At 51.9% G+C, this 22,405-nt stretch overlaps 10 protein-coding genes across 10 annotated transcripts; 5 read left to right on the top strand and 5 right to left on the bottom strand.

The window, feature by feature from the left end:
* Window positions 1–37: 37 nt before the first annotated feature.
* APUU_10308A (putative amino acid permease) lies at window positions 38–1,631 on the top strand (the record flags this gene model as incomplete). The annotated part of the gene is made up of 2 exons (XM_041699352.1): window positions 38–1,535; window positions 1,585–1,631. The coding sequence occupies 2 exons, from the start codon at window positions 38–40 to the stop codon at window positions 1,629–1,631; spliced, it is 1,545 nt and encodes a 514-aa protein (XP_041549674.1).
* Window positions 1,632–1,898: 267 nt separating this feature from the next.
* On the bottom strand, window positions 1,899–2,785 carry APUU_10307S (type 1 glutamine amidotransferase; the record flags this gene model as incomplete). Its single annotated transcript, XM_041699341.1, has 3 exons — window positions 1,899–2,186; window positions 2,253–2,479; window positions 2,545–2,785. 3 exons carry the CDS (start codon window positions 2,783–2,785, stop codon window positions 1,899–1,901), a joined length of 756 nt encoding a protein of 251 aa, XP_041549673.1.
* A 576-nt stretch (window positions 2,786–3,361) lies between these two features.
* On the top strand, window positions 3,362–4,299 carry APUU_10306A (oxidoreductase, short-chain dehydrogenase/reductase family; the record flags this gene model as incomplete). The annotated part of the gene is made up of 3 exons (XM_041699330.1): window positions 3,362–3,411; window positions 3,462–3,967; window positions 4,022–4,299. 3 exons carry the CDS (start codon window positions 3,362–3,364, stop codon window positions 4,297–4,299), a joined length of 834 nt encoding a protein of 277 aa, XP_041549672.1.
* A 91-nt stretch (window positions 4,300–4,390) lies between these two features.
* On the bottom strand, window positions 4,391–6,061 carry APUU_10305S (Zn(II)2Cys6 transcription factor; the record flags this gene model as incomplete). Its single annotated transcript, XM_041699319.1, has 2 exons — window positions 4,391–5,218; window positions 5,267–6,061. 2 exons carry the CDS (start codon window positions 6,059–6,061, stop codon window positions 4,391–4,393), a joined length of 1,623 nt encoding a protein of 540 aa, XP_041549671.1.
* A 528-nt stretch (window positions 6,062–6,589) lies between these two features.
* APUU_10304A (uncharacterized protein) lies at window positions 6,590–7,259 on the top strand (the record flags this gene model as incomplete). The annotated part of the gene is made up of 3 exons (XM_041699308.1): window positions 6,590–6,853; window positions 6,904–7,013; window positions 7,085–7,259. The coding sequence occupies 3 exons, from the start codon at window positions 6,590–6,592 to the stop codon at window positions 7,257–7,259; spliced, it is 549 nt and encodes a 182-aa protein (XP_041549670.1).
* A 2,342-nt stretch (window positions 7,260–9,601) lies between these two features.
* Window positions 9,602–11,644, bottom strand: APUU_10303S (uncharacterized protein; the record flags this gene model as incomplete). The annotated part of the gene is made up of 7 exons (XM_041699297.1): window positions 9,602–9,768; window positions 9,837–10,281; window positions 10,337–10,598; window positions 10,647–11,027; window positions 11,074–11,099; window positions 11,149–11,241; window positions 11,345–11,644. The coding sequence occupies 7 exons, from the start codon at window positions 11,642–11,644 to the stop codon at window positions 9,602–9,604; spliced, it is 1,674 nt and encodes a 557-aa protein (XP_041549669.1).
* Window positions 11,645–14,082: 2,438 nt separating this feature from the next.
* APUU_10302A (MFS transporter) lies at window positions 14,083–15,714 on the top strand (the record flags this gene model as incomplete). Its single annotated transcript, XM_041699286.1, has 2 exons — window positions 14,083–14,451; window positions 14,533–15,714. The coding sequence occupies 2 exons, from the start codon at window positions 14,083–14,085 to the stop codon at window positions 15,712–15,714; spliced, it is 1,551 nt and encodes a 516-aa protein (XP_041549668.1).
* A 1,161-nt stretch (window positions 15,715–16,875) lies between these two features.
* APUU_10301A (uncharacterized protein) lies at window positions 16,876–17,663 on the top strand (the record flags this gene model as incomplete). The annotated part of the gene is made up of 2 exons (XM_041699275.1): window positions 16,876–16,937; window positions 17,000–17,663. 2 exons carry the CDS (start codon window positions 16,876–16,878, stop codon window positions 17,661–17,663), a joined length of 726 nt encoding a protein of 241 aa, XP_041549667.1.
* Window positions 17,664–18,398: 735 nt separating this feature from the next.
* On the bottom strand, window positions 18,399–19,854 carry APUU_10300S (P1 family peptidase; the record flags this gene model as incomplete). Its single annotated transcript, XM_041699264.1, has 6 exons — window positions 18,399–18,722; window positions 18,775–18,844; window positions 18,895–18,913; window positions 18,970–19,453; window positions 19,518–19,702; window positions 19,767–19,854. The coding sequence occupies 6 exons, from the start codon at window positions 19,852–19,854 to the stop codon at window positions 18,399–18,401; spliced, it is 1,170 nt and encodes a 389-aa protein (XP_041549666.1).
* Window positions 19,855–20,301: 447 nt separating this feature from the next.
* APUU_10299S (ankyrin repeat domain-containing protein) lies at window positions 20,302–22,308 on the bottom strand (the record flags this gene model as incomplete). Its single annotated transcript, XM_041699251.1, has 1 exon — window positions 20,302–22,308. The coding sequence occupies one exon, from the start codon at window positions 22,306–22,308 to the stop codon at window positions 20,302–20,304; it is 2,007 nt and encodes a 668-aa protein (XP_041549665.1).
* Between the last annotated feature and the right edge of the window lie 97 nt (window positions 22,309–22,405).

Genomic DNA, 22,405 nt, shown 5'->3' with positions numbered 1-22,405 from the left:
TCTTTATTATTGTAACCAGTGGCCTCTATAATATCAAATGTCTCTTCAGTCTGATCCGCCGCTGTATACTTCCAAGGAGGATGGGGGTAAGCCTCAGGACAGCGCCGAGCCAGCGCTCGAGGAACTGGGATATACCGCAGAGCTCCGGCGGAACCGCTCATTATTCACGCTCCTTTTCCAGTCATTATCAATAGCTGCGATCCCGTTCGGTGAAAGCGGTGCCTTCATGCAAACAATCTACGGTGGCGGTCAGCTCTCGATATTCCTTGGCTGGATTATCGTCTGCGTCATGGACCAGACCGTTGCCATGTCTCTGGCCGAGCTGGCCTCTCGATATCCCACATCTGCTGGTCCGTACTACTGGTCTTTCCAACTGTGCGGGAAACATGCGAAGCTGCTCTCCTTCATCACCGCTTGGATATGGTTGATAGGAAACTGGACCGTCACCCTCTCCGTCAACTTTGCCCTCGCCGGACTGCTTGTTGCGACTGTATCAATCTTCACCAGCTGGGAGGCAAACGACTGGCAAACCCTTCTCGTATTCTACGCCATCTGCGTCCTGACATTCTTGATATGCGGCTTCGGCAACCAGTTCCTCCCGATGGTCGACACTGTCTGCGCTGCATGGACTCTCGTCACCATCATCATAGTCTTGATCTCAGTCTCCGTCACAGCCAAGGTTGGCAGGCATTCTCCAGGAGACACCCTCGGGCATTACGATACCACGCTTTCCGGCTGGAATGGCTTCTCCTTATGCATTGGCTTTCTACCACCAGCCTTCTGCTTCTGCGCCATGGGCATGGCCACCTCAATGGCAGAAGAAGTCCGGTCACCCGCAATCAAAGTCCCCAGGGCAATGGCCCTCTGCATCCCCGTCGGCTGCATCGCAGGTCTGTTCTTCGTCGTCCCGCTCTGCGCTACCCTCCCAGCCCTGGTAGACATCACAAACGCACCAAGCGGCCAGGCAGTACCCTACATCCTGCAGGTCGTAATGGGGACCCGCGATGGCGCAGTAGGTCTGGTCGCTCTTATCCTCGTCTGCGGCCTTTTCTGCTCCATCAGTATAACCAACGCGGCATCCCGCACGACCTGGGCTCTCGCGCGCGACAACGCAATGCCTCTCTCAAAACTCTTCTCCCACGTCGACAAGCGCCGCCATATCCCGCTGTGGGCATTAGGCCTTGTAACCGTCGTGCAGATGCTGCTAGGCCTTATAAACCTCGGAAGCAGCAGCGCCTTCACCGCGTTCCTCTCATCCAGCGTCATTGCCCTTGCAACGACGTATGCAATCCCAATCAGTATTTCCTTATTCTATGACCGACGCGCACAGGTCTCCAAGGCCCGCTGGAACTGCGGGAATGTGCTCGGGAGTGTATTGAATCTGCTTGCTCTGGCCTGGATTGCGTTTGAGCTGGTTATCTTTAGTATGCCCACCGTTTTGCCGGTTACGGCCGTGTCGATGAATTATGCCTCGGTGGTGTTTGCGGGACTTACGGTTCTGGCGGCGGTTTGGTATATTGTTTATGCGAGGAAAGGTATGTCTTGTGTTGTTTATGTGGAGCGCTCGTGGCTAATGATGTTTAGTATATGTTGGTCCACCGTCTGTAGAGGGGGCGAACGAAACTTGGTGATTGCATATCTGTTCAAACTGACGGTAGGATTGTGGAGGTTGTCTATTCAAGGTGAATTGTTCGCCCCATGTGTTGTAATCCCAGTAGACAGGAACTGCGCTGGAGTAGTGTAAAGTTCAAGCATCTCTGGATGTAATATACCTATACATTTCACCGAAATTATGGAGACTTCCTCATACTTTTGTAGCGACAATATTATTAAACGGCCCTCTAATACCGTAACATATGCGACCAATGCTCTATACTAGCTAATGCCCAAAGCCCAATTCACTGAATTAGCAGTTTCAGAAAGGCCATCCCCACCGCAACGCCATCGTGCGGCTTCCCTGCTCTGCCGAGTCCATCCTCAGTCTGGTCTTTGGTGAAAAGGCCCTGGGCGCCTCGTAATGTCACAACCTCCACAGCAATGTCCTCACTAAACTCAGGGTGTCCTTGCACCGTAATGACACGACTGGGCAGATACATCCCCTGCACTTGACAAATAGGAGATTCTCCCAGGGGAATGATATTTGGCGGGTACGCACACACAATGTCCCGGTGCATCTGGTGGATTTGCTGATCGAAGCGATATCAGTAACAAACCTAAAGAAAGGCAGGGGATTGATAGAGATCTAGGCCTACAAGAGTATCAAGTCCGAATAATTCCTTTCCCGCTGGTGTAAGGCTGACTTCGCAGACGGAAATCTCCCATCCAGCAGCGCTCCGGCTGACTTGCGCACCCAGGGCGCGGGCGATGATCTGGTGACCGAAGCAGACTCCGAGAAGTTTCACGCGGGGGTTTTGAATGGCGGTTCTTGTGAATTCAACTAATTTTAGGATCCATGGGGTGTTGTCGAATGCGTTGTGCTCTGTAGAGTCGGTAAGTAACTTCTCGAGATAGCGACAGATCCGACACCGAAACGATCAGACTTACTTGCCCCTGTCAGTACAATTCCATCTACGCTTTCCAGCGCTGGATACGCCTGCTCTGTGACAACGTCCCAGCGGGATATCTCCAGTCCAGAGTCAGGATCAAGCTGCTCAGACTGTCCTAAGGCTTCAGCACTGCGGCGGAGTAGTTTCGAGAATACGCCATAGTAGCCGTCGTATTTGACGTTTGTCTTTTCTGGCGGAGTGTCGCATTCAAGGACGGCGATTCGAATCGGTCGATGCATGACAGAATCACAATAAAATGGGTTGTTGGAGATTTCTCATCGACAGTGATTATGAGTGTGTTCAAGCCGGATGTCAGCAAAAGCACGTCAACGTCTTGACTATGAGGGGTACTTGTCAGCGCTCAACCCCGACCGTGCGCGGGTGTCGTGAGAGTCAATATCAAGACCAAGATCAAGACCAGGTCTCACAGAGGCAGTTGATGACAGACCTCAAATGATATCCTTCTATAGATCTTCATTCCGATGTAATCTTCTAACCGCGGTTTCTGGTGAAGTCGTTGGGACAATCCCCACAGCGCGCTCCCGGACCGCGCTCTACTCCAATTCCCACCGACTGGGTCCGCGTACCTGAGTTGGAGTTTCTATTCTGGAATGATATACTATCTGAATTATATGAGTTGGGAAGGGTTTATCACGGGGACTGTCATCATCATTATTTGCTAGCGGGGCATATATTTAATAATGTCTTGCCTTTCTAAACAAACCAAGTCTCAGTACATATCTACAATTCAAACTATCCTTTCCTTCCTTCCTGCGCTTTAAACCCCCATTCTTTATAGAAAGTGATCAAGCACAATGGTCGGCCGACTCGCAGGGAAGAACGCCATCGTCACCGGCGCTGCTGGGTACACCGCCCTCCTTCTTATCTAGAACTCAACACTGAAAGTTCATGCAGTGGCATCGGCCTCGAAACCACAATCCTCATGCTGCGCGAAGGTGCCTCAGTCCTAATGACCGACATCAGCGGCCCCGGACTCGAGCGCGCCCTCGCAAAAGTCAACACCGTCGTCCCCACGCACGATGGGAAAGTCGAGTACCGCGTCGTCGATGTCTCCAAGGAAAACGACGTTGAAGGCGCTATTGCACACCTAGACTCATGGGGTGGATTGGATGTCCTGTTCAATAACGCTGGGATCATGCACGCCCAGGATGGCGATGCCGAGCAGACGAGCGAGGGGATTTGGGACCTCACGATGAATATTAACGTTAAAGGTGTGTGGTACGGGTGCAAGCATGCCGTGAAGAGTTTCAGGAAGAACGGCAAGCAGAAGGGCAGTGTCATCAACACGGCGAGTATGGTTGCGCTTGTGGGCGCTGCGACGCCCCAGTTGGCGTATACGGCGAGCAAGGGCGCTGTTCTGGCTTTGACGAGGGAGTTGGCAATTGTGCATGCGCGAGAAGGTACCATCCCCCTGCGGAAACTTCATTCCATCAGTTGCTGATAAGATATCGCAGGCTTCCGATTCAATTCGCTGTGTCCGGCGCCACTTAACACGCCTCTCCTGCAGGACTGGCTCGGGGATGACAAGGAGAAGCGCTTTCGGCGGGAGGTCCATTTCCCGACCGGTCGGTTTGGAGAGGCCATCGAACAGGCTCATGCGGTTGTATTCCTGGCAAGCGACGAGAGCAGCTTCGTTAATGCCGCAGACTTTGTTGTTGATGGTGGTCTCACCAAGGCGTATGTCACCCCTGAAGGACCTGCGACGAAGGCGCCGCAGAACTTGGGGCAGTAGATAGTACCGTGAAATATAACATGGCTGCCTGAGCCATCTATTTCAACGGTTTATTCTTGTGTAAAATTATTGGGAATTTGATTGAATATCCTCACGCGAACGATATCCATATTTGCTTCTGCTGCATGGCGCGGCATATATTCCACGGGCCTGCGTCATGAAGAGGTAGCTGCCACATATGTTCAAGTAAAAGAAGAGTCCTATGCATATTTCCCAGGCCAAATGCATTCCCCATAGTGGTGAGACGCTGTCTGAGTTCCTCCTGTAGTCCTGGGTCTGACAGACAAGAGCCCACAACGGCAATAGGCCAACAGAGACCAGAGTTGATGCGCGATGTCGGCGATACACGACGAAGAAGCGCCATTGCTTCTGCAATCGCACAGTTCATCAGCGCACTACCGGCGCTGGTTGTGGTGTCCGAGAACATGCCGAGCGATGTGACTAAGTATAGCAGCATCGCCTGCTGAAATATCAAACCCGCTAGCTGTGTTTCTTGAGAAACGAAGGCGTAAGGTGTCCATCGCATAATTTCCGCCTGCAGTGACCCAAATACAACGATGTCATCTGCTGCTGGAGCACCTGGCTGATCATCTTGTATCATCCATCGCCGCCCGAGGTCGAAGATTCGAGGGATCACTAGAAGAAGTTCTAACCAACATCCGGAGAGGTTTCCGACGTATTTGCAGTTTATCAGACGGTGGGCTCGTTGCTCCATATCGGAATCTAACAGACGCTGGGAGCTCACGCGGGCGTCGATGGAAATCATGCTGACGGTAGCCGTGTACGTATAGTAATCGATGATAAAGTCGTCCAGATCTTTCGGAATGGTATTATTGCTCCGCAGAAGAAGCTGAATTAGTAGAGAGTGGGCTGCAGATAGGTGGTCGAATACCGTCCCGTTCATATCGCCTTTTGCTGTCTGCTAGCCGTCAGTATCACACTATGGAATTCATAGTGCCCAAGGTACCTCTGTAAAGCACATAATAAGCGCCCCGACCGTAAGAAGGAGAGGGCTGGACTCTTCTCCATCGATAAATTCCGTGACGCCCTTCCGGAAGAGTCGCAGGGCCTTCGTGTACTGACCCTCAGCCGTATCATCCACGTCCCTCTTCGAACGGAATGCTCGGTGGGCAGCGCTCTGTGTCAAAACGAGCTGCAGCACTAAGTCGCTGGAGAAGGCGAGTGGGACAACTTGGACCAGAAAAGGATTTATCGGTGTTGATCCGTTGGACATGCAGTCGGCAGTGGTCCCAAGGTAGTGGCTCAGCAGTTGGAAGCACTCGGGGTCATGGCCTGGTAGCATGGAAAGACTCCGAGGAAGCATATTCACGATCCCCATGTCATTCCCTGGTGTTTCGGGAACATTAGAATTAGGGCTTCCCATGGGGACCATCTCTCTAAGTAAAAGGTCAATCGAGTTATCCTGATCGGTGGGATCCGTATACAGGAACTGGTTCTCCGAGGGAAAATGCCCGCTCAGGGGGGGCCGGGGATCTGATAAACCAGGAGAACTGGGACTGGACGGGCTATCCTGACGCTGTCTATTGCTCTGCACATTGCAACTTTGGAAGCCTCCGCTGGGTGTTGCATCAGAGTCTGGTGTCGGTGTCGATGTCGGCCATGAACAGTCGAGCTTGTTCCGCGCACAGCCCGCGCAGACGGGCTTCGACTCGTTGCATTTTTTCTTGCGGCGACGGCAGGTAAAACAACCTGTTCTTACGCGGACAATGGGCTCTGAACGCTGCCGTCTGATGGGAGGCATTGCAGTGGGATGGCGATGGCTTTGTAGGAAGAAGAATGCAGGAAGAGAAGCGACATCGAATGGCGGGGAACTTTCTCCACGTTGAGCTCCACTTGGTGCTTCGTTGTGTTCTACGCCGTTTCTATTCTACCTATGTCATTTATTCAATCTTATTTTTAATGTGAAGACCGTAATGTGAATACTGTAACCCATGGATTCGTAGCTCAGCTAAGAAATTATTGTCGTCAAAATAAAACTAGATAGCGCCGACTGCCTAATGGGGCGACAATTTGCGCGCCAGCTGCACTGCCCTGAACAATGATATTTTCAAGCTTATGCCCCCACAGCCTCACGAAATACGTGAAACTTATAGGTCCATTCCAGAGTCTCAAAGGAAAAGCAATCTCTGCTGCTGCCAAGGTTCCGTTGCCAAAGATGGATACTTTCAGCGCGCATGGGGTATATATTGTCCACAACGACCATAAACTGAGCAGTCAACACCAGAGACGAAAAAACTCTGTGACGCATTACTATTCCCAAAGATACACAATGCTGGCCCATTTAGCTGCCATTGCCTTCGCCGCTGGCACCATGGCTACAGATGGAATCTTCCGCCATCCCATCGCCAAACCTACCTTTGAAGTTGAACTACTTTCAGGCCTCCCATACAACATAACGGTGCCTGGAGGCGATAACGTCGCAGCAGTTCCTAACAGGGGTGGTAAAGTCTCTGGTGCTTTCAACGGGGAGATTATCGGCAACCTGACTGGAGCGCTCGAGACTTTGCTGCCGTCTGATGTCGGCGAATACACCGTGCGTGATAAAGTCTCTTGCGATTCCTCTGCTAATACCTGTGGCTATAGCGATGGGAGAATGACCTAGTCTTCACCAATGCCAACAAGGACCGCATTCTAGTCTCGATAACAGGGACAGTTACCTATGCCAACGAGGCGCTCCATGGATTCGGATATGCGTACGTTAAGCCCTCCTAATTTACGATGGCGCTGAGCATAGATCTCACTAATGTCCTCCTGAAATATATAGTACCTTCAAGACCGATATCCCCAGTCTCCAGTGGACGAACTATGCGATGTTTGTGGTTGAATGGCTGGCCGACTTTTATACCGGTTCTGGTCAAGCTGAAATATTCCACATCACAACCGGTGGTCGACTGGATGGGAAACCAATTGATGCTCTCCTGCCCCCGGGAGAGGCATGAGTATCCTCCGTACGAGCAATGATGCGAAGGGGGTAGAGAACTATGTACCTAGCTTCAGCTCCATCAATTAACGTACAATACATCAAACCTATATACTTGACCACGCCCTAGGTTGACAAGTGAGTCATCAGAGTCTGGATCGCGATGGATCCTCCTCATCTAATCTTGTAGTTATGGAGAATCCTTTTTACCTAATACCACTTGGCATCTCCACAACGAGCACACACTGTTTCTGCCTTTATTAAATCGCCGTTTCTGCCCTCGAGGGGGATTTCCCGGCCATTCCGTCCATCGTCGCTGTTGGTCGTGTGCCTCGACAACCTCAACCATGTCGACCACCATCACCACAACAGCTCCACGCGAGTCAATTGAGCTGCACCTCGTATCTTCAAAAGAAGACAATGGCAACAACCGCGCCCACAATGCTGCCTCTATCCACTCCCAGCACCCCGCACCCCGCGTTTTCCGCCTACAGCAGGTCATCGCCATCATCCAGCTGTGCGGTATTACCCTCATGGGCAGCGTGATCAACGGCCTGGTAACAGTTGGTCTTCCTGCAATCACCAAACAGCTGGAACTACCCCCGAGTTTAGCCTTCTGGCCGGCCTCTGTAAACAGCCTGGCAACTGCATCAACCCTGCTTCTGGCAGGATCTATTGCCGACGCGATCGGGCCGATCTGGACGGAACTGGCCGGGTCGTTTACCAGCGGTGCCCTTATCATCGGACAAGGCGCTTCGACTACGGGCGAACAGTTAGTTATCATGCGGGCTCTCCAGGGTGTCGGCCTTGCCTTTCACTTGGCGTCGTCGGTGTCCATTATCACCCAGATGCTCTCGCCGGGCAGAGGGCGGAACCTGGCCTTTTCGTGTCTAGGCGTGAGCCAGCCCATTGGGTTCTCGCTGGGTCTTGTGCTTGGGGGCGTCATTATTGATACCATTGGGTGGCGAGCGGGCTGGTATATCTCTGGGGGGATTACCATCTTCATGACTGTGATCGGCCTTTGGGCGTTCCCCAAGAGCGAGGGATCCCAGTATCAGAATAAACTGCTGAATATCAGGACCAAGATTGACTGGGTTGGGGCTGGTATTGCGTCGGTCTTCATGGCGTTACTCTGCTACCTGCTAGCGTAAGTGCTCTGACAGTTAGAATATTCGACAACTAATGGTGAATAGGATTCTGAGTGCGGATCCTACTCAGATCAAAAGTGCCCAGAGCATTATCATTCTCTGCGTCGTCGCGGCTGCCTTTCCATGCTTCTTCGCCTGGTCCCACTACCAGGTCAAGAGAGGCAAGCCGGCCCTGATTCCGAACAAGTTATGGAAGAACAGTTCCTTCTCGAGCATATGTGCCACGGTTGCCCTCTCATTCGCGGTGATCAACTCAATGGAGTTGTTCGTTAGCTTGTTGTAAGTACCCATCTCTATAATCCAGAACAGTACACTAACCCACTACAGTTTCCAAGAAGTCCAACATCTGTCCGCGCTCCAAGCATCCATCCGCATTCTACCCAGTCTAGTCGTAGGAGCCCTCGTCAACGCCATAATGGGCTTCTTCGTCCACAAAGTCCCAGCCCCCTGGATCGTCTCAGTCACCTCAATCCTCTGCGCCGGCGCCCCACTGCTCATGGCCGTCATCCAGCCCCACTGGCCGTACTGGGGCAATGCCTTTGTCGCGCAGCTTCTCCAGCCCATCAGTGTGGATGCGCTTTTCACCGTCGGACTTATCATGATCACGGATATTTTCCCGGACAATACCCAGGCTGTTGCTGGTGCGGTCTTCAATACGTCGGCGCAGTTCGGGAGCGCTCTCGGTCTGGCTGTGCTGCAAGTTATCTCGACCATTACGACGGATAAGGCGAGTCATAAGGCGGAGACCTCGGCGCTTATGGATGGCTACCGCGCGAGCTTCTGGGCTATGTTTGGGTTTATGATGCTGTGTGCCTTTATTGGGTTCTTTGGGTTGAGGAAGACTGGAAGGATTGGGTTGAAGCTGGACTAGGTTCCTGGTTCAATCCATGGCCTACAGGACTTCTATACTGGGTGCGTGTTTTGTGCTGGTATGTTGCAAATAGAAGTGCTTTTCAATGCGTTGCTAGACAATGCGACGATTTACGCAAACAAAAATAGAGATATTCAATTGTTCAAAACTCACAACTAAAGACGGCATATATAGAAATCAACTTACGAACTAACTCAATCTACTTCTTCCTTTCTGAAAGATGGCAGCAAACAATCCTCGTCTCGTCCGACCCTCCTCACCTTAGAGGCATCACATGGAACCCCCGGGCCTACCTCACAACCAGCTCCAATCGGCGCAACCGCGAGATGTAGTGGGCGATCTTCAGTGTAGATATTTAACATCGACACCACTAATCTTCTCCGACGCGGGCAGCGCATCCCAGCGCGCCTGACGCTGCTTGTTGCGCCAGATATAAAACAGCTTCATGCCGATAAACAGGGCAATATTCGCAGCACAAAGTCCCGTCAGGGCCTTGTTAGCTGTGTGGTCTGCAGAAACAGCAACATCAATTGTCAGCGTGAGACTCATCATTACTTAAGTATGGGGGAGGGCTAACAGTAAGGCTTATCCTCCTCGCGATAAATATTGACCGCAACAATACTCCCAACCTGGTACGACATATTGTATATAGCGGTCGAAACAGCACGCATGCTGACCGTCTTTGCGTTCGCGGACGTCATCCCCACCAGGATGGAATGCGTGTAAGGGATGCCGTTGATGCCTGTTAGCATTGCGTAGCGCACCCAGGGGCTTGCAGAGTCGGGGATGCAGACGAGCGCGATGAAGAAGGGGAGCATCCAGATGTTGCTGAGGGCGGCGACGAGGGACCGTTCTTTGAATTTTTCGGATAGCCAGCCTGCGATGAGAACGTTTACTGCGAAGAGCACGTAGCCGGGGATCGCGAGGAGGTTGGATTCTAGGACGGTGTAGTCCATGCCGCGCAGGATGAGCGAGAGGTAGTTTGCGACGGGTTGAAATGGGATCCAGGCGGTTAGGCCGAGCTGAGAAACAGGTTGTTAGCAACGTAGGGTGGGATAACAGGGTATGGATACGTACGATATAGATGGGCCAGACGTCAATGTTGGTGATGGCGTTCCAGACTTCTTTCACTCCAACGGGCTGTCGGTTGTTCATGTCGCCCTTGGTGGGATCATCGCGAAGAAGACGGTTTACCAAGACCTTTTCTTCTTCTTCTGTCCACCATTTGTTGCTTCCGTCTTTGCGGCGGAACAGGAATGCGGGCTGGATGATGGAGGTCGACATGACGCCGGCGCTGATGAGCCCCACGACAATGCAAATTAGACCTTCGATGAGGAACCTGGATAGCTGTTAGCCATTGAATCTCGGCTATTGCATTTTCACGTACAGCCACTGCCAACCAGCCCATCCTCTCACTCCTCTCATCTCCAGAATCCCACTGGCGATAAGCGCGCCGTATATCTGCGTGACCGGAATAGCAGTGTAGAATATCGACAGTCGAATCGGAAGCTCGTTACTCTTATAAAAGTACGAAAGGTAGAGCACCATCTCAGGGATAAATCCTCCTTGCAATGTTCCGATTATCGCACGCATCGCGAGGAACGATGCCCGTCCGGTCATAGCAGATTGAGCCGCGCATGCTATACCCCAGAGCACAATACATATGGGGATGATTCGATCGGGCCCGAATTTCTTGCTGATCAGGTTTCCGGGGAGTTCTGAGCCGAGAAAGCAGATGAAGAAGACTGTCTGGCCGGTGTTGTAGTCGCTGCACGGGTTAGGGCTGTACGGAGTTGTATGGGGACAGCACGTACTTGGTGTCTATGTTCAGGTCGTCCAGCTATTACCATCAGCACACTTATTCCGCTCACATATTGCAGGCCATTTACCATGTTATCCGACACAGCACGGTTAATATTCCGCCGGACAAGGTCCAAAGACGAGAACATGATCCAAACCCAGAGCATGATTCTCAGATCCAGCTATAGCGGAGACAACAATCAGTTCAGTTCGGGAGAAACAAATAAGAAATACCAAGTTCGTAGAATCTACTGTAAATTAAGAACACAAAGAAAAAGGAATTACTTTCATTTTCAAACGTCGTTCGGTCTCGGCAGTCCAGGTCAACTCTGGGTCGAACCTGGATCTGCCTTCATATCTGACCGTTTCATAGAGATTCCTCCAATATGCTGCACGCGCAGGGTCCGAAAACACATGCGGCTCAACGGATCCAAGCTGGGCCTGGGGAGCGAAGCCCTGCAGGTGTTGGTCTTCGGTAATGGCGGCAGTAATTGAAGGCTGAGTTGAAGGGGTCCAGGTTCCTTTTTCGTCCTGAGAGAGCGCAACGTTGTCGTTTTTCTTATGGATCTCGGTATTTGTAGCCATTTTGATCAGTGATATTGCTTGTTTTGTTCGCCAGGCTTGAGCAGAGAAATTCGACGGATGCATGCCGTCTTTAAGCACAACTCGTGGTTAGGGAGAAAACGGTTGCCTCCGATTTCGCCATCAGTGCTTCTCGCACGGAATTGTCAGCCTGTCATGTTTTAATATGGCGTCTGAGAAGCGGATCGCAGCGAGAAGTCTAAATGGATAGAGCCAATTACAGCGTGGTCTTCAATCGGCTGAAGCGACTGACATCGCGTGGCGTCTTGGTGCGACGAGGGTTCCGGCATGACGTTCCATAGTCCATACAGGTCAGGCACGAGATACTATACTACTGGGAAACCTCGTTCTACATTATAAGTCATTCAATTACCACTTTAGACTCTGTAGCCACTCTTTCAAATGCACAGAGTACAGTGAGCGATTTAGCTTCATTGATTGTGAGGTTGAACTTTGAGCGCTATCACCTTATTCCCTCGAAAATGGCATCATCCTCGTACCTTGCATCGCCTTCTCATACACACTTTTTGCCGCCCGTCAATGTCTTTCGCCGGCTACAAGTGGTGGAGTGATTCTAGAATTGTGAATGGATTGTTTGGGGGGTAATGTCTTCTTAGCTGTATGACGAATCATCCCCCTCAATCACGACATCGTAGGATTGATCCTTGAGACAACACCTGTGAAGAGCAAATTGCTTCGGGACCAGCGACTCAGAGCAAGCGACATTTTATATGGCTATTAAAGTTAAAGCTGTACGCAGCAAGCTTATTTTATCTTGTATCGTTCAATGGTCCACTTGGGCTCTCGTTCGGGGTGCGCTGTTAAATGGTGCCCATCGACCCCAACATAGACTCCATATCCCTCCTGATATTCCCGAAATTCTGGTCCTGCCATTCGGGGACCGCTTTAGGGAAAGATTCATTCGTGGAGATATCTTGATCTGAATCGCTGCAGAATCCTATTGCATCATCCTTAGTGCGAATGACGGAAGATACGAACAATCAGTGCGAGAGCGCCGACCGATATGTCAGGCAAAGGTTGAACTTAGAGTTCCAGGCAAATGCAGCACAAAATGACACTGATATTTCATTGAATAGGGGTCTCGATTCACGGTATGCTGTTTTTATCTTGGCTACCGTATGTCTAATGCCAGACCCCTGACAAAACCGCCTCTCTCAGCATGTCGGGATATCCGGCGACTTTAAATAACATTAACTATAGATAGGATGGCCTGGGCTGTAGTTGTTATCAAGTGTTTAATTTTATATTTCCTATTTCCTTCGGTGTCAGAGCCATGGAACCCACAACAAAAGGGTATCGATATATATAATCTACCTTACCAGCGTCGACCACTGGAAACAGCTTAACCCGCGACCACCAAAGGAATTCCACACTACGTTAAAACTAAACCTAGATTTGTCCTCAGTGAACAGTGAGCAACGGCCAATGAGGATGTGTTAACCGCTTGGTTCAAGTTCTTCAGAGTCTGCCTATTTACGCCGGGTATTTAGCCGCCAGAGCTTAGCGGTTCTAGCAGAGCAAAGAACACGCCTGCGGGGTACCTTGCCGCAACATCCAAGTTAAGGAGCAAACATAAGCTGACATTTCGCTAGCCTGGATGCACCTCTGCTCTGGTCCGACGGGCACCTCGTGGTCTGGACTGGTTACTCAAGTTGACGCCGGTCGCAACCAGACCTGGACTACTCCCCAAGGATATCCCGAGTGAGGAGGGTGGAGAATCGAATCTTTAGGACTCGGTCCGATACTGCTTTTTACAGACCCGGTTCAGGAGAGCCGGCTGAGGAGACTTCGGGGTGAATGTTGATGTTTTTCGACGAGACTCGGGGCCCCAAGCAAAGAGGCAGTTTGTGATTGGCGGATTTTGGCCCCAATCCGGGGAATCTTTACTGGACTGGGTATAGCGGCTTATTTCAATCGTGAGGGGGTTCTCCTCACTCTTGACTCTTGACTCTTCAATGAGAGTGAGATGAAGATGAATGTCGCTGAAGATAAGCATCAAGTCGATTCCGCTTTACTCTGGCTCTGTTGGGACGGCATGGAGATGAAATCGAGGACATATCCACAACCAACAAACGGGATACCGATGATTGCTTCGATGATCCTGGACACAACCAACAGCGTCTTCACTCCTCCAGTCCATTCGTCAGACTAGCAGCTGCCATGCCGAGAAACAGACCCCGAGTCTGCGGGCCAGCCCGATGGTGGTGGTCAAATCCAGCACTAATGTGCATATGGCCGCCTTATCACCAGTTTTGTCTGCATAAAGACCTCCGCCAGCCTTGTGAGGGAGCGATCGGCCCCATTAGCCGGAACTCAGAGCTTGCACTGGCAAAATAAAAAGAATCGCACCTGCTCCTACAACTGCACTGTCTTTGCGACTCGAATCCTTGCCAGTCAGAAGGCTAGACAATCAGACAGCCATGGCAGAACATAGCCCAAGCCCTAGTCCCGAGGGAACACTGGCCGACCCCGCAGAGAAACATCCCAAAGATCCCCCGCAGGATCTCGACCTGGAGAAAACTACCACCACCGCCGAGTCCGTGCTAGGACAGCCCGCAACGCGGCAGGCCATCCCAGAAACCGACCTCGATCGCGGGATTGTCGGCTGGGAGGGCCAGGAAGACCCGGCGCACCCCCTGAACTTCCCCTCGTCGCGGAAATGGACCCTGCTGGGCTTCGTGAGCGCCGTCACCTTCATCTCGCCCCTCGCCTCTAGCATGTTCTCGCCCGCTTTGAAGTCACTGTCGGAAGACTTGGGCGTCACGGACCAGACACTGCTGTCGCTGAGCGTAAGCATTTACTTGCTGGGTTATACTGTAAGCTCCGCCATACCCGCCTCGGAGAGCGCATGCTAATCGGACTCACCATAGATCGGCCCGATGCTGCTCGCACCCCTCAGCGAGATCTACGGTCGGAGACTCATCTTGAGTTGTGCAAATTGGTTCTTCGTTGTCTGGCAGATCGGATGCGCCCTAGCGCCGAATATCGCCTGCTTGATTGTCTTCCGCTTCTTCGCTGGGATGGGCGGCTCTGGCTGTATCACCCTGGGCGCGGGTGTCATTGCGGACCTCTTCCCCGTCCACCAGCGCGGTGTGGCCACATCTATCTGGAGTATGGGCCCATTACTAGGTCCTGTTGTTGGTCCGATCGCCGGCGGCTTTGTTGGCCAGGCTCTGGGCTGGCGCTGGGTTTTCTGGATTCTGTTAATCGCCGGCGGCGCCCTGTCGTTAAGCATTGAGATATTCAACAAGGAGACATATGCGCCGGTCCTTATGCGCTGGAAGACGGCGAAGCTCGCGAAAGATCTGGGTCGAAACGACATGCGCAGTGCTTATGACCTGGAGGGCCGCGGCGTGTCGGTGGCCAGTGCCCTCAAGCTCGGCATGAAGCGCCCCATGGTGCTCTTGTTCAGGTCCCCGATAGTCCTGTTCCTCGCAAGCTATATGGCTCTCATATATGGCCTTCTCTACCTGTTCTTCACGACAATCCCCACCGTCTTCGAGAATCAATACGGCTTTTCGCCCGGCATCACGGGCCTTGCATATATCGGTATCGGAGTAGGATTCTTCTCAGGCCTGATGACCACCGCTCTGACGAGCGATAAAGTCCTGATGAAGCTGGCGGCGCGCAACGGCGGCAAACTCGAGCCCGAGATGCGTCTGCCTGCGCTTGTGTTCTGGGCGTGCCTGCTCCCGATTAGCTTCTTCTGGTATGGATGGACAGCCGAGAACAAGGTGCATTGGATTGTACCTATTATCGGAATGGCTCCGTTTGGAATCGGCATGATGGGCGTGTATATGCCTATCCAGATCTATACCATCGACTGCTATCCCGCGTATGCCGCCTCTGCGAACGCGGCTTTGACAGCATCCAGATCGCTAGTTGGGGCATTGCTACCGCTTGCTGGACCCAAGATGTTTGATACCCTCGGTCTGGGTTGGGGTAACTCTTTGCTCGGATTTATAGCATTGGCGTTCGTGCCGATTGCCATCTTGCTGACGCGATATGGGAAGAAGATCCGTGAGAAGTTTCAGGTTGACCTTGAATCCTAGATGAATTTACCTTGATAGAAATAGACCTGTTTATCCGCAATATGCCTGCATCGGTATCCTGCATAACTGGCCTTTCTCCTGAAACAGAGGCGCCGCCTTCAGCCACATTGGGTTTATATGGGTGGGCATGAAAAAACCTTTCATGTTCAAGGGAAACTCTGAGATACGGTGTAAGGACACCAGGCCACCTTAGAAAAGAGAGGGCAGCGTGCAATATCTCCCCAAAGAGAGGCATCCTTAGGGCTGAGGGGTGGTCGATCTTGTTACCCTTTTCGAAAGCCCAGCGAGGATATCCTTTCAGCTTCCACCGTGCCAATAAACGATTGGCGCGCTATGCTTCCTCACCCGTGTCAAGTCCTTGGCACTCATGCTCGCAGTCGATAACCACTTTAGGACTGGACCCTAGACCCTAGACTTCTTCAGGGGCACCTTGCATGTTGGAAACATCGAGTTGCCAAGATGTAACACGAGATTCAATAGCTTGGCAAAGACTTGAAGGATTTTCTGCACACTGTCATCCACTCAGGGTCCAGCAATCTCGGGCCAGCTCCCGACAATGTAGTAATGTACGAGTCAGAACAGCCCAAGCAGGCCCACACTTTCGTATTGCCAAAATAGAACGAAGACACACGGACAATGGCTCTGTGACTGCGAACATGCGAGGTGTATGACCAAGGTAGACAACCGTTTCAATTCTGAGGGTCCTGCAATGCGCTGTCCGAACCTTGCAGCAAGTCGAAGTAACCTCTTCAAGAACCCTCCATCCTCACAGGGCCCTGTTCCTTCGCCTCTCCTCTGGGTGGTCAATGTAAGGCAACCCTATAGGACGAATCCACTCTGAATACGAGGAGGTAGGGCTCGTCCCCCTCAAAGTCGCCCTGAGTGGTGAGGCTGAATACGAGCGATGTGCATTCGCAATTTGATGAACCTCTGGTTCGACTGATCGAGCCCTGATCGAAGTTTGTTTTTGGCACGGGGTCTTTCGGGCTGCTGGTGATCCCAACGGTATTTTAAAGGGGCTTTCCCCATGGGAAGAAGAGGCGTTGAAGAAGACGTGTGAAGCCTTTTGCTCATCATCCATCTAACCGTCCTACTTTCCCTCATATTTTGTTCTTACGCTCATTTGTTTACTCTGCTTGATACCCTTGTTGATACCTCAATATGCACGCAAAATACATCTCTATCCTGGCACTGACCTCAGTGGCCCTGGCGTCTCAGCCGGCGTAAGTCATACAACCGTCCCTTCCACTGAAGCCTTCATCTAATACTAACGTCTGCACAACAGCAACCTCCCACGAGGACCCGACGACGTTCCTTCACTCGACGACTGGATTGAGGACCATGACACCGGCGACATTCCCACCACGACCTTTGGCGGCTCTGGTTCATTCTCCACCTCCGGCTCCAGTTCCGACTCCAGCTCTGACTCCAGCTCCGACTCCAGCTCGAGCTCCGACGACGACACCGTTGAATTCGCCGGCATCGAGCTTCCCAAGTCCATCGTCTCGGAGGTGCAGAACCTCCCGCCCTCCCTGAGCTCGAAGCTCACCGACCCTACCGAGGTCTCGTCTGCATACAAGGCCGCTTTGGACGGCCACCCCCCGGCATGGGCTGCCGAGCTTCCTGATGGTCTGAAGGACTATATCGGCGAGGCTTGGGGTGTCGAGCTCCCGGAATCGACTGGTTCATCTAGCAGCGGCAGCAGCAGCAACGATGATGATGACAATGATGACGACTCCTCGTCCTCGTCTCCGTCGTCTACTAGCGGCGGCAGCTCGTCCAGTGACGAGAGTAGCAACAGCAGCTCATCTGACGACGACGAGGATAGCAACTCCTCGTCCGGCAACGGTAGTGGTGATAATGACGGCGCGGCTGGCATGCTGAACCCATCTGTCCTTGCTAGTGTTGTCGGGGCTGTTGGTGTCTTGGCTGTTGCTGTTGCTCTGTGATTTCCTTGCTGATAACCAACAAGAGCCTGTTGACGTCTAGTCGAGCCTTTGCTACTGTAACTTGTTTTCCCGTCCATTCTTTGACATTTCTTTTAAAGCATGCGGTTCAGCAGTGCTTGGTTTTCCATGGTATAATTAGAAGTAATTAACGATTAATATTGAAACATTATGCTGCGGCATATGCCAGTTCATCTATGACGAGCAGCGGCTGAGCATATGGGCTGCTAATATCCTTGGTAATCGTAGGCGGGATCCCTATGTAGATATATGGTGGATGACTAGGTGTTTCCTCCTCCCATCTGGTGCACTAGAGGAGACCCGAACAATGCAATGAATCTGTGCCACATCCATATTGGTAGGTACAAGCCCGATTGCTCCTTCCCAGAGGTTGCAATCCCTTCCATTAGACCGAGGGCAGGCGCGGCTGAGCAGAGGAGTTGGTCGTTCCTTCCTTTTCTCCATCGCCCGTCGTGCCTCCCCAAGTTCGCTTTTTGAGTCCAGTAAATTGAGAAGGTGCGACTGACTCTTGATCGCTGTTGCCTATCCGAGCGAACTCAGTCAAACAGGGCATATGTGTTGACTTTTACACCTGTACATGTTGTACGCTCCACACTAGAACAGGTTCAATTAAGCACCCTTCGACGGATATTACTAGTTACTAGTATCCCCTCTCCCACGGCCCATGCCAGAATACCACGGGCATTGAATACGCGTTTAAATCATGCATACGATCCTTTATACATCTAACTTGACCATATACCTGTCCAGCAGCTGTTTAACTCTATCAACGGGCAATGCCTCCTGCGTCCGCCCCTTGAAGCCGGCCAATGTCTCGGCCTTGCAGAGTGCATTAAGAATTGCCTCCTCTGTCGCTTCAGACGTCGCGTAGAATAAGGAATCGATGACTTCATTCTTGACCGTCTCGACGCGCTGTGTTTCAATTGGAGGGAGGTAGTCGAATCCGCTGGAATCCGACGCCAGTTCGTTGGGCGATGTCCCGGTTGATAGAGCGAGGAATATCTCGCCGGAGAAGTTCCGTCCTGCGGAGTGGCCGCCGACCTGTGATCACTGTTTACTCTGATTCTCTGGGTGGGCTAATGCCTGTACGTACCTGTGTGACACCCATTCCCGCGTGCTGGGCGATACGTCGCAGTTGGTGTGGGAGTAAGGGGGCGTCGGTGCTGCGTGTTGGTTAGGGTATGGAAGTGTAGACGGCAGTGATGGAACTCACACAACTACTATGATGATACCTGGAGGTACATATATCAGTATAAAACTTTTCCTTGATAGCTCCGAGGATACGTACTTCCCTCTGCGGCCCTGCCTGCCGCTGGCAACTCAACCTGTTTCCCAGTAGCAGCATCTTCCCTAGCTAAAATCTCACCAACTGGGACGTTCCCAATTCTTAGATCTTGCTTCTGGCCATGATTAGCCTGTACAAGAACACCGAGCGTATAGTCCCTTTCAACCCCGGGAACAATCCTCGAGCTTGTCCCCGTACCACCTTTATACCCGTGGCATCGCATCGCGGTCCCTCCACCATGATTCCCCTCCAAGATGTCACTTTGCGTCTTCGATGCCTGGACAGCATCATAGACGTCATTCTTGCCGATTACAGAGGCACTAATGTCGTTGAGAAGGCCGTCGTACGTCTCTCCCACGACAGGTATATTCATCCTCCTCGCGGCCTGCAGGTCATCCTCTCCAGACTTCTCGGCCTGTTCGAGTTCCCACAGAAACACGCCGTCATATACCTTCCCGACGCTGACCGTGTTGGTCAGAGCGATCGGCTGTGTCATGTCAGCTCCTACAAGAACGTTGAATAAGTAGGATTGATAGTGGGTAGATGCGTACAGTGTTCAGAAATCCCCATTCAGCTATCGCATGCGACCCAGTTAGTTCGCCCATCCCGTTGAGGTCGTGGGTTGCCGCATAGCAAGGCAAGTCCCTGGTGTGTTTGACTCCGCGGGGGAATATCAGTGTGAGGCCAGTGTGGATGTCGGGGTTTTGGTGGATGGTGACTTGGCCGACCGTGACGCCTGTAGACTGTTAGATTGATAGCATCATGGAGAATAGCAATGGTGATGATCAGGGTGTGCTTACCCTCGACATCGAGGAGGGAGTTCTTGGGGCCTGGGGCGAATCTGCCGGGGCTGTACCCCAGATCGCGAATACGGGGGCGTGATGACATGTTGGATCTTTAATGGAGTTGTAAGACGATGGATGAAATACGTATTCGATGAAAAGAAACAGCTTAAAAAGAGAAGTGGGAAGGGTTGCTTACTTTATATTGCTACCTTGGGAACTGCGGGCCGATGTTGCATTGCAGCTAAAGCCAATAAGACACTAAGGTATACAATATATTAGGTGTAGAGGTATGAACGACTCCAACCCAACTACTCGAACACTCGGTTAAGAAAAATCGTGAAGGGTAGATATTGCTAAAAAAAGATGACGCACAGGTTATGACTATTATTGCACAACAGTCAGCCTACAAATAGAACCTTATCCCTAACGACCCGCTGCTCTTGTTCTCCGCCTCTTCACTGGAGCTCGGGGCGGAGTAGACTAGTGACATGTCTTGGCTATAACCACTGCTAATAGGAGCGGACATTATCTTAAGGTATATCTGACTTTATTATCTCATTGCTATTGCGGCAGGAGAGGATACTTTGCCCTCTACCGTCTCTATTTGTTTCTTCCAGCGTATATACAGATCCTGCGTGGAGATTCCGTCCTCATCAAAACCATCCAAGCCCGCTCCATACCGCAGTAAGAGCTCCATGGTTCTCTTCGAGTAATCTACACTATCCTCGGTTACCACACAAGCCTTCAGGAAGAGAAGTAGTGGTGAAAAGCCAGCTGCATCCCTGGCGTTGACATCCGCTCCGAATTCGAGAATCTTGCCGCAAAGTGAGTATTGCTTGGCATTTATAGACGGACGACGCAAAAGGCAATGCAAGGGGGTGTCTCCTGCATTGGTCCGGGCGTTGACATCTGCACCTAGGGGTAGAAGAGTAATCCCAGAATACCAATAGTTCGCATCCTCAGTTGCAGTATGGAGAGGAGTACACCCGTCTTCATCTCGTAGATTGATATCCACCCCGCGGTCAACCAACAACTTGAAATACTCACGGAAGGCGCCGTAAGAGTTTGATATGCCGTAGTGAAATGCACCACGTCCCGCACGGTCCACGACGTTCACATCTGCCCCGTGGTCAAGGAGGAATTTGACTATGTAGCCATCTCTCAACCGTTTCATGGCGGACAACAATGGAGTAACCCCTTTGTCATTTGCTATGTTTACGTCGGCGCCTAGCTTAACGGCGTTTTCCACGACGTCCCAGCCATCGGTCCCACTGTGACGGGGGCCTAGATGTACAGCGAGACGTAGGGGTGTGTTTCCCATGGAGTCCTTTAGGTTTAGGCCAACACCTTGGGCCACTGCATAGTCGAACTGGCTCCCAGAAGCGCGCTCTCGCACCATCTTGTGAAGCAGTGTCTCTCCCTTTCCATTCCGCACGTCGGGTGAGAACCCCCGCGAGAGCATCAAGTCAACGATTTCTCTCCTCTGACAATATATGGCGACATGGAGGGGTACAAAGTCCGGACGAGGGCCCAGCATTGTTGGATCAGCTCCGTGATCGAGCAGAATCTCCACAGCTCGGAGCCTGTTCGCTTCAGCCGCGAGGTACAATGCATTTAGGAAGCAGTCGTCGTGTTTGTGAACGTCCCAGCCTTCGTCGAGCATGAATTCAATCAAACGAGTGTCTTCCATACCTAAGCTCTGGTGCACGACCCAAGTTTGGTGTGATCGCATCTGCTCCAAGTCCCCTATTCGCCGGAGATGGAAGTGCTTCAGGTAAGCCCTCAGTTGAAAACAGCCGTTGAGCATCTGTTCTGTCAGGTGGGTTTGGAAGGCATCAAGCGAGACCACTGGGTCTGGATCTCCATCTCTCCAGTTGGTAATGGGACGCGCCCATTCCTCTGTTCTGAGTATCGTCGGCCAGTCACTTTGGCCCCCATGCGACTGGAGCAGAGCTGCCACGTCATCTGCACCATATTCAACTGCGAGAGCGAGGGGTGTCTTCCCCTTGTCATCTGCGGCGTTGATGTATGCCCCATGGTCAAGCAGCATCTGTGCCATCTTCAGTTGGTTGCCCATCACTGCATAATGCAGGGCCGTGCGGTTGCGGAATGCTGCCCTGAGATTCACTCGGTCCTTCAGTAACAGTGCAATCTCCTCTTGGCCGTAAAGAGCGGCCCAATGCAGAACAGGCGAGAATGATCTGTTCTCCACAGCAACAATAACCTGGCTTCGACCCGCATCGTACTCTTTGCATTCGTTTGAGCGCCCTGGGTATCTGTGCGTGTGGTCTAGTACCAGATATGGCCGACCTCTCTCGATTAGAATTTCCATCGGTCTTCTGCCTTGGTGCTCAGGGATGCCTTTTCGGCGGGCATCGTCTCTCCGGATGGCCTCTAGATACTGTGTTTTGGGGATCCGCGAGAGGACATCTCGGATAAAGTCGGTGAGTGGCCGACAGCCTGCTAGTTTGAGGGCGTAGTAGTCCAGGACTGGGACATGGGAAACTATGATAACGAGCACGTCGTAGGGGAGGATGTCGAATGTGCGCGATGGCATTTTCAAGGGAGTTGCAGAAACAAGCTGGAATTAAATAGAAATAAATAAAATAATCGACGCCCTGCGATCCCCGCGCTAGCCACGTCGGGCAATAAGC

Source organism: Aspergillus puulaauensis, chromosome 1 (genome assembly GCF_016861865.1).
Source record: "Aspergillus puulaauensis MK2 DNA, chromosome 1, nearly complete sequence".
Taxonomy (NCBI): domain Eukaryota; kingdom Fungi; phylum Ascomycota; class Eurotiomycetes; order Eurotiales; family Aspergillaceae; genus Aspergillus; species Aspergillus puulaauensis.
The sequence above is the reverse complement of the archived record's forward strand: the minus strand, read 5'-3'. Positions and strand labels throughout refer to the sequence as shown.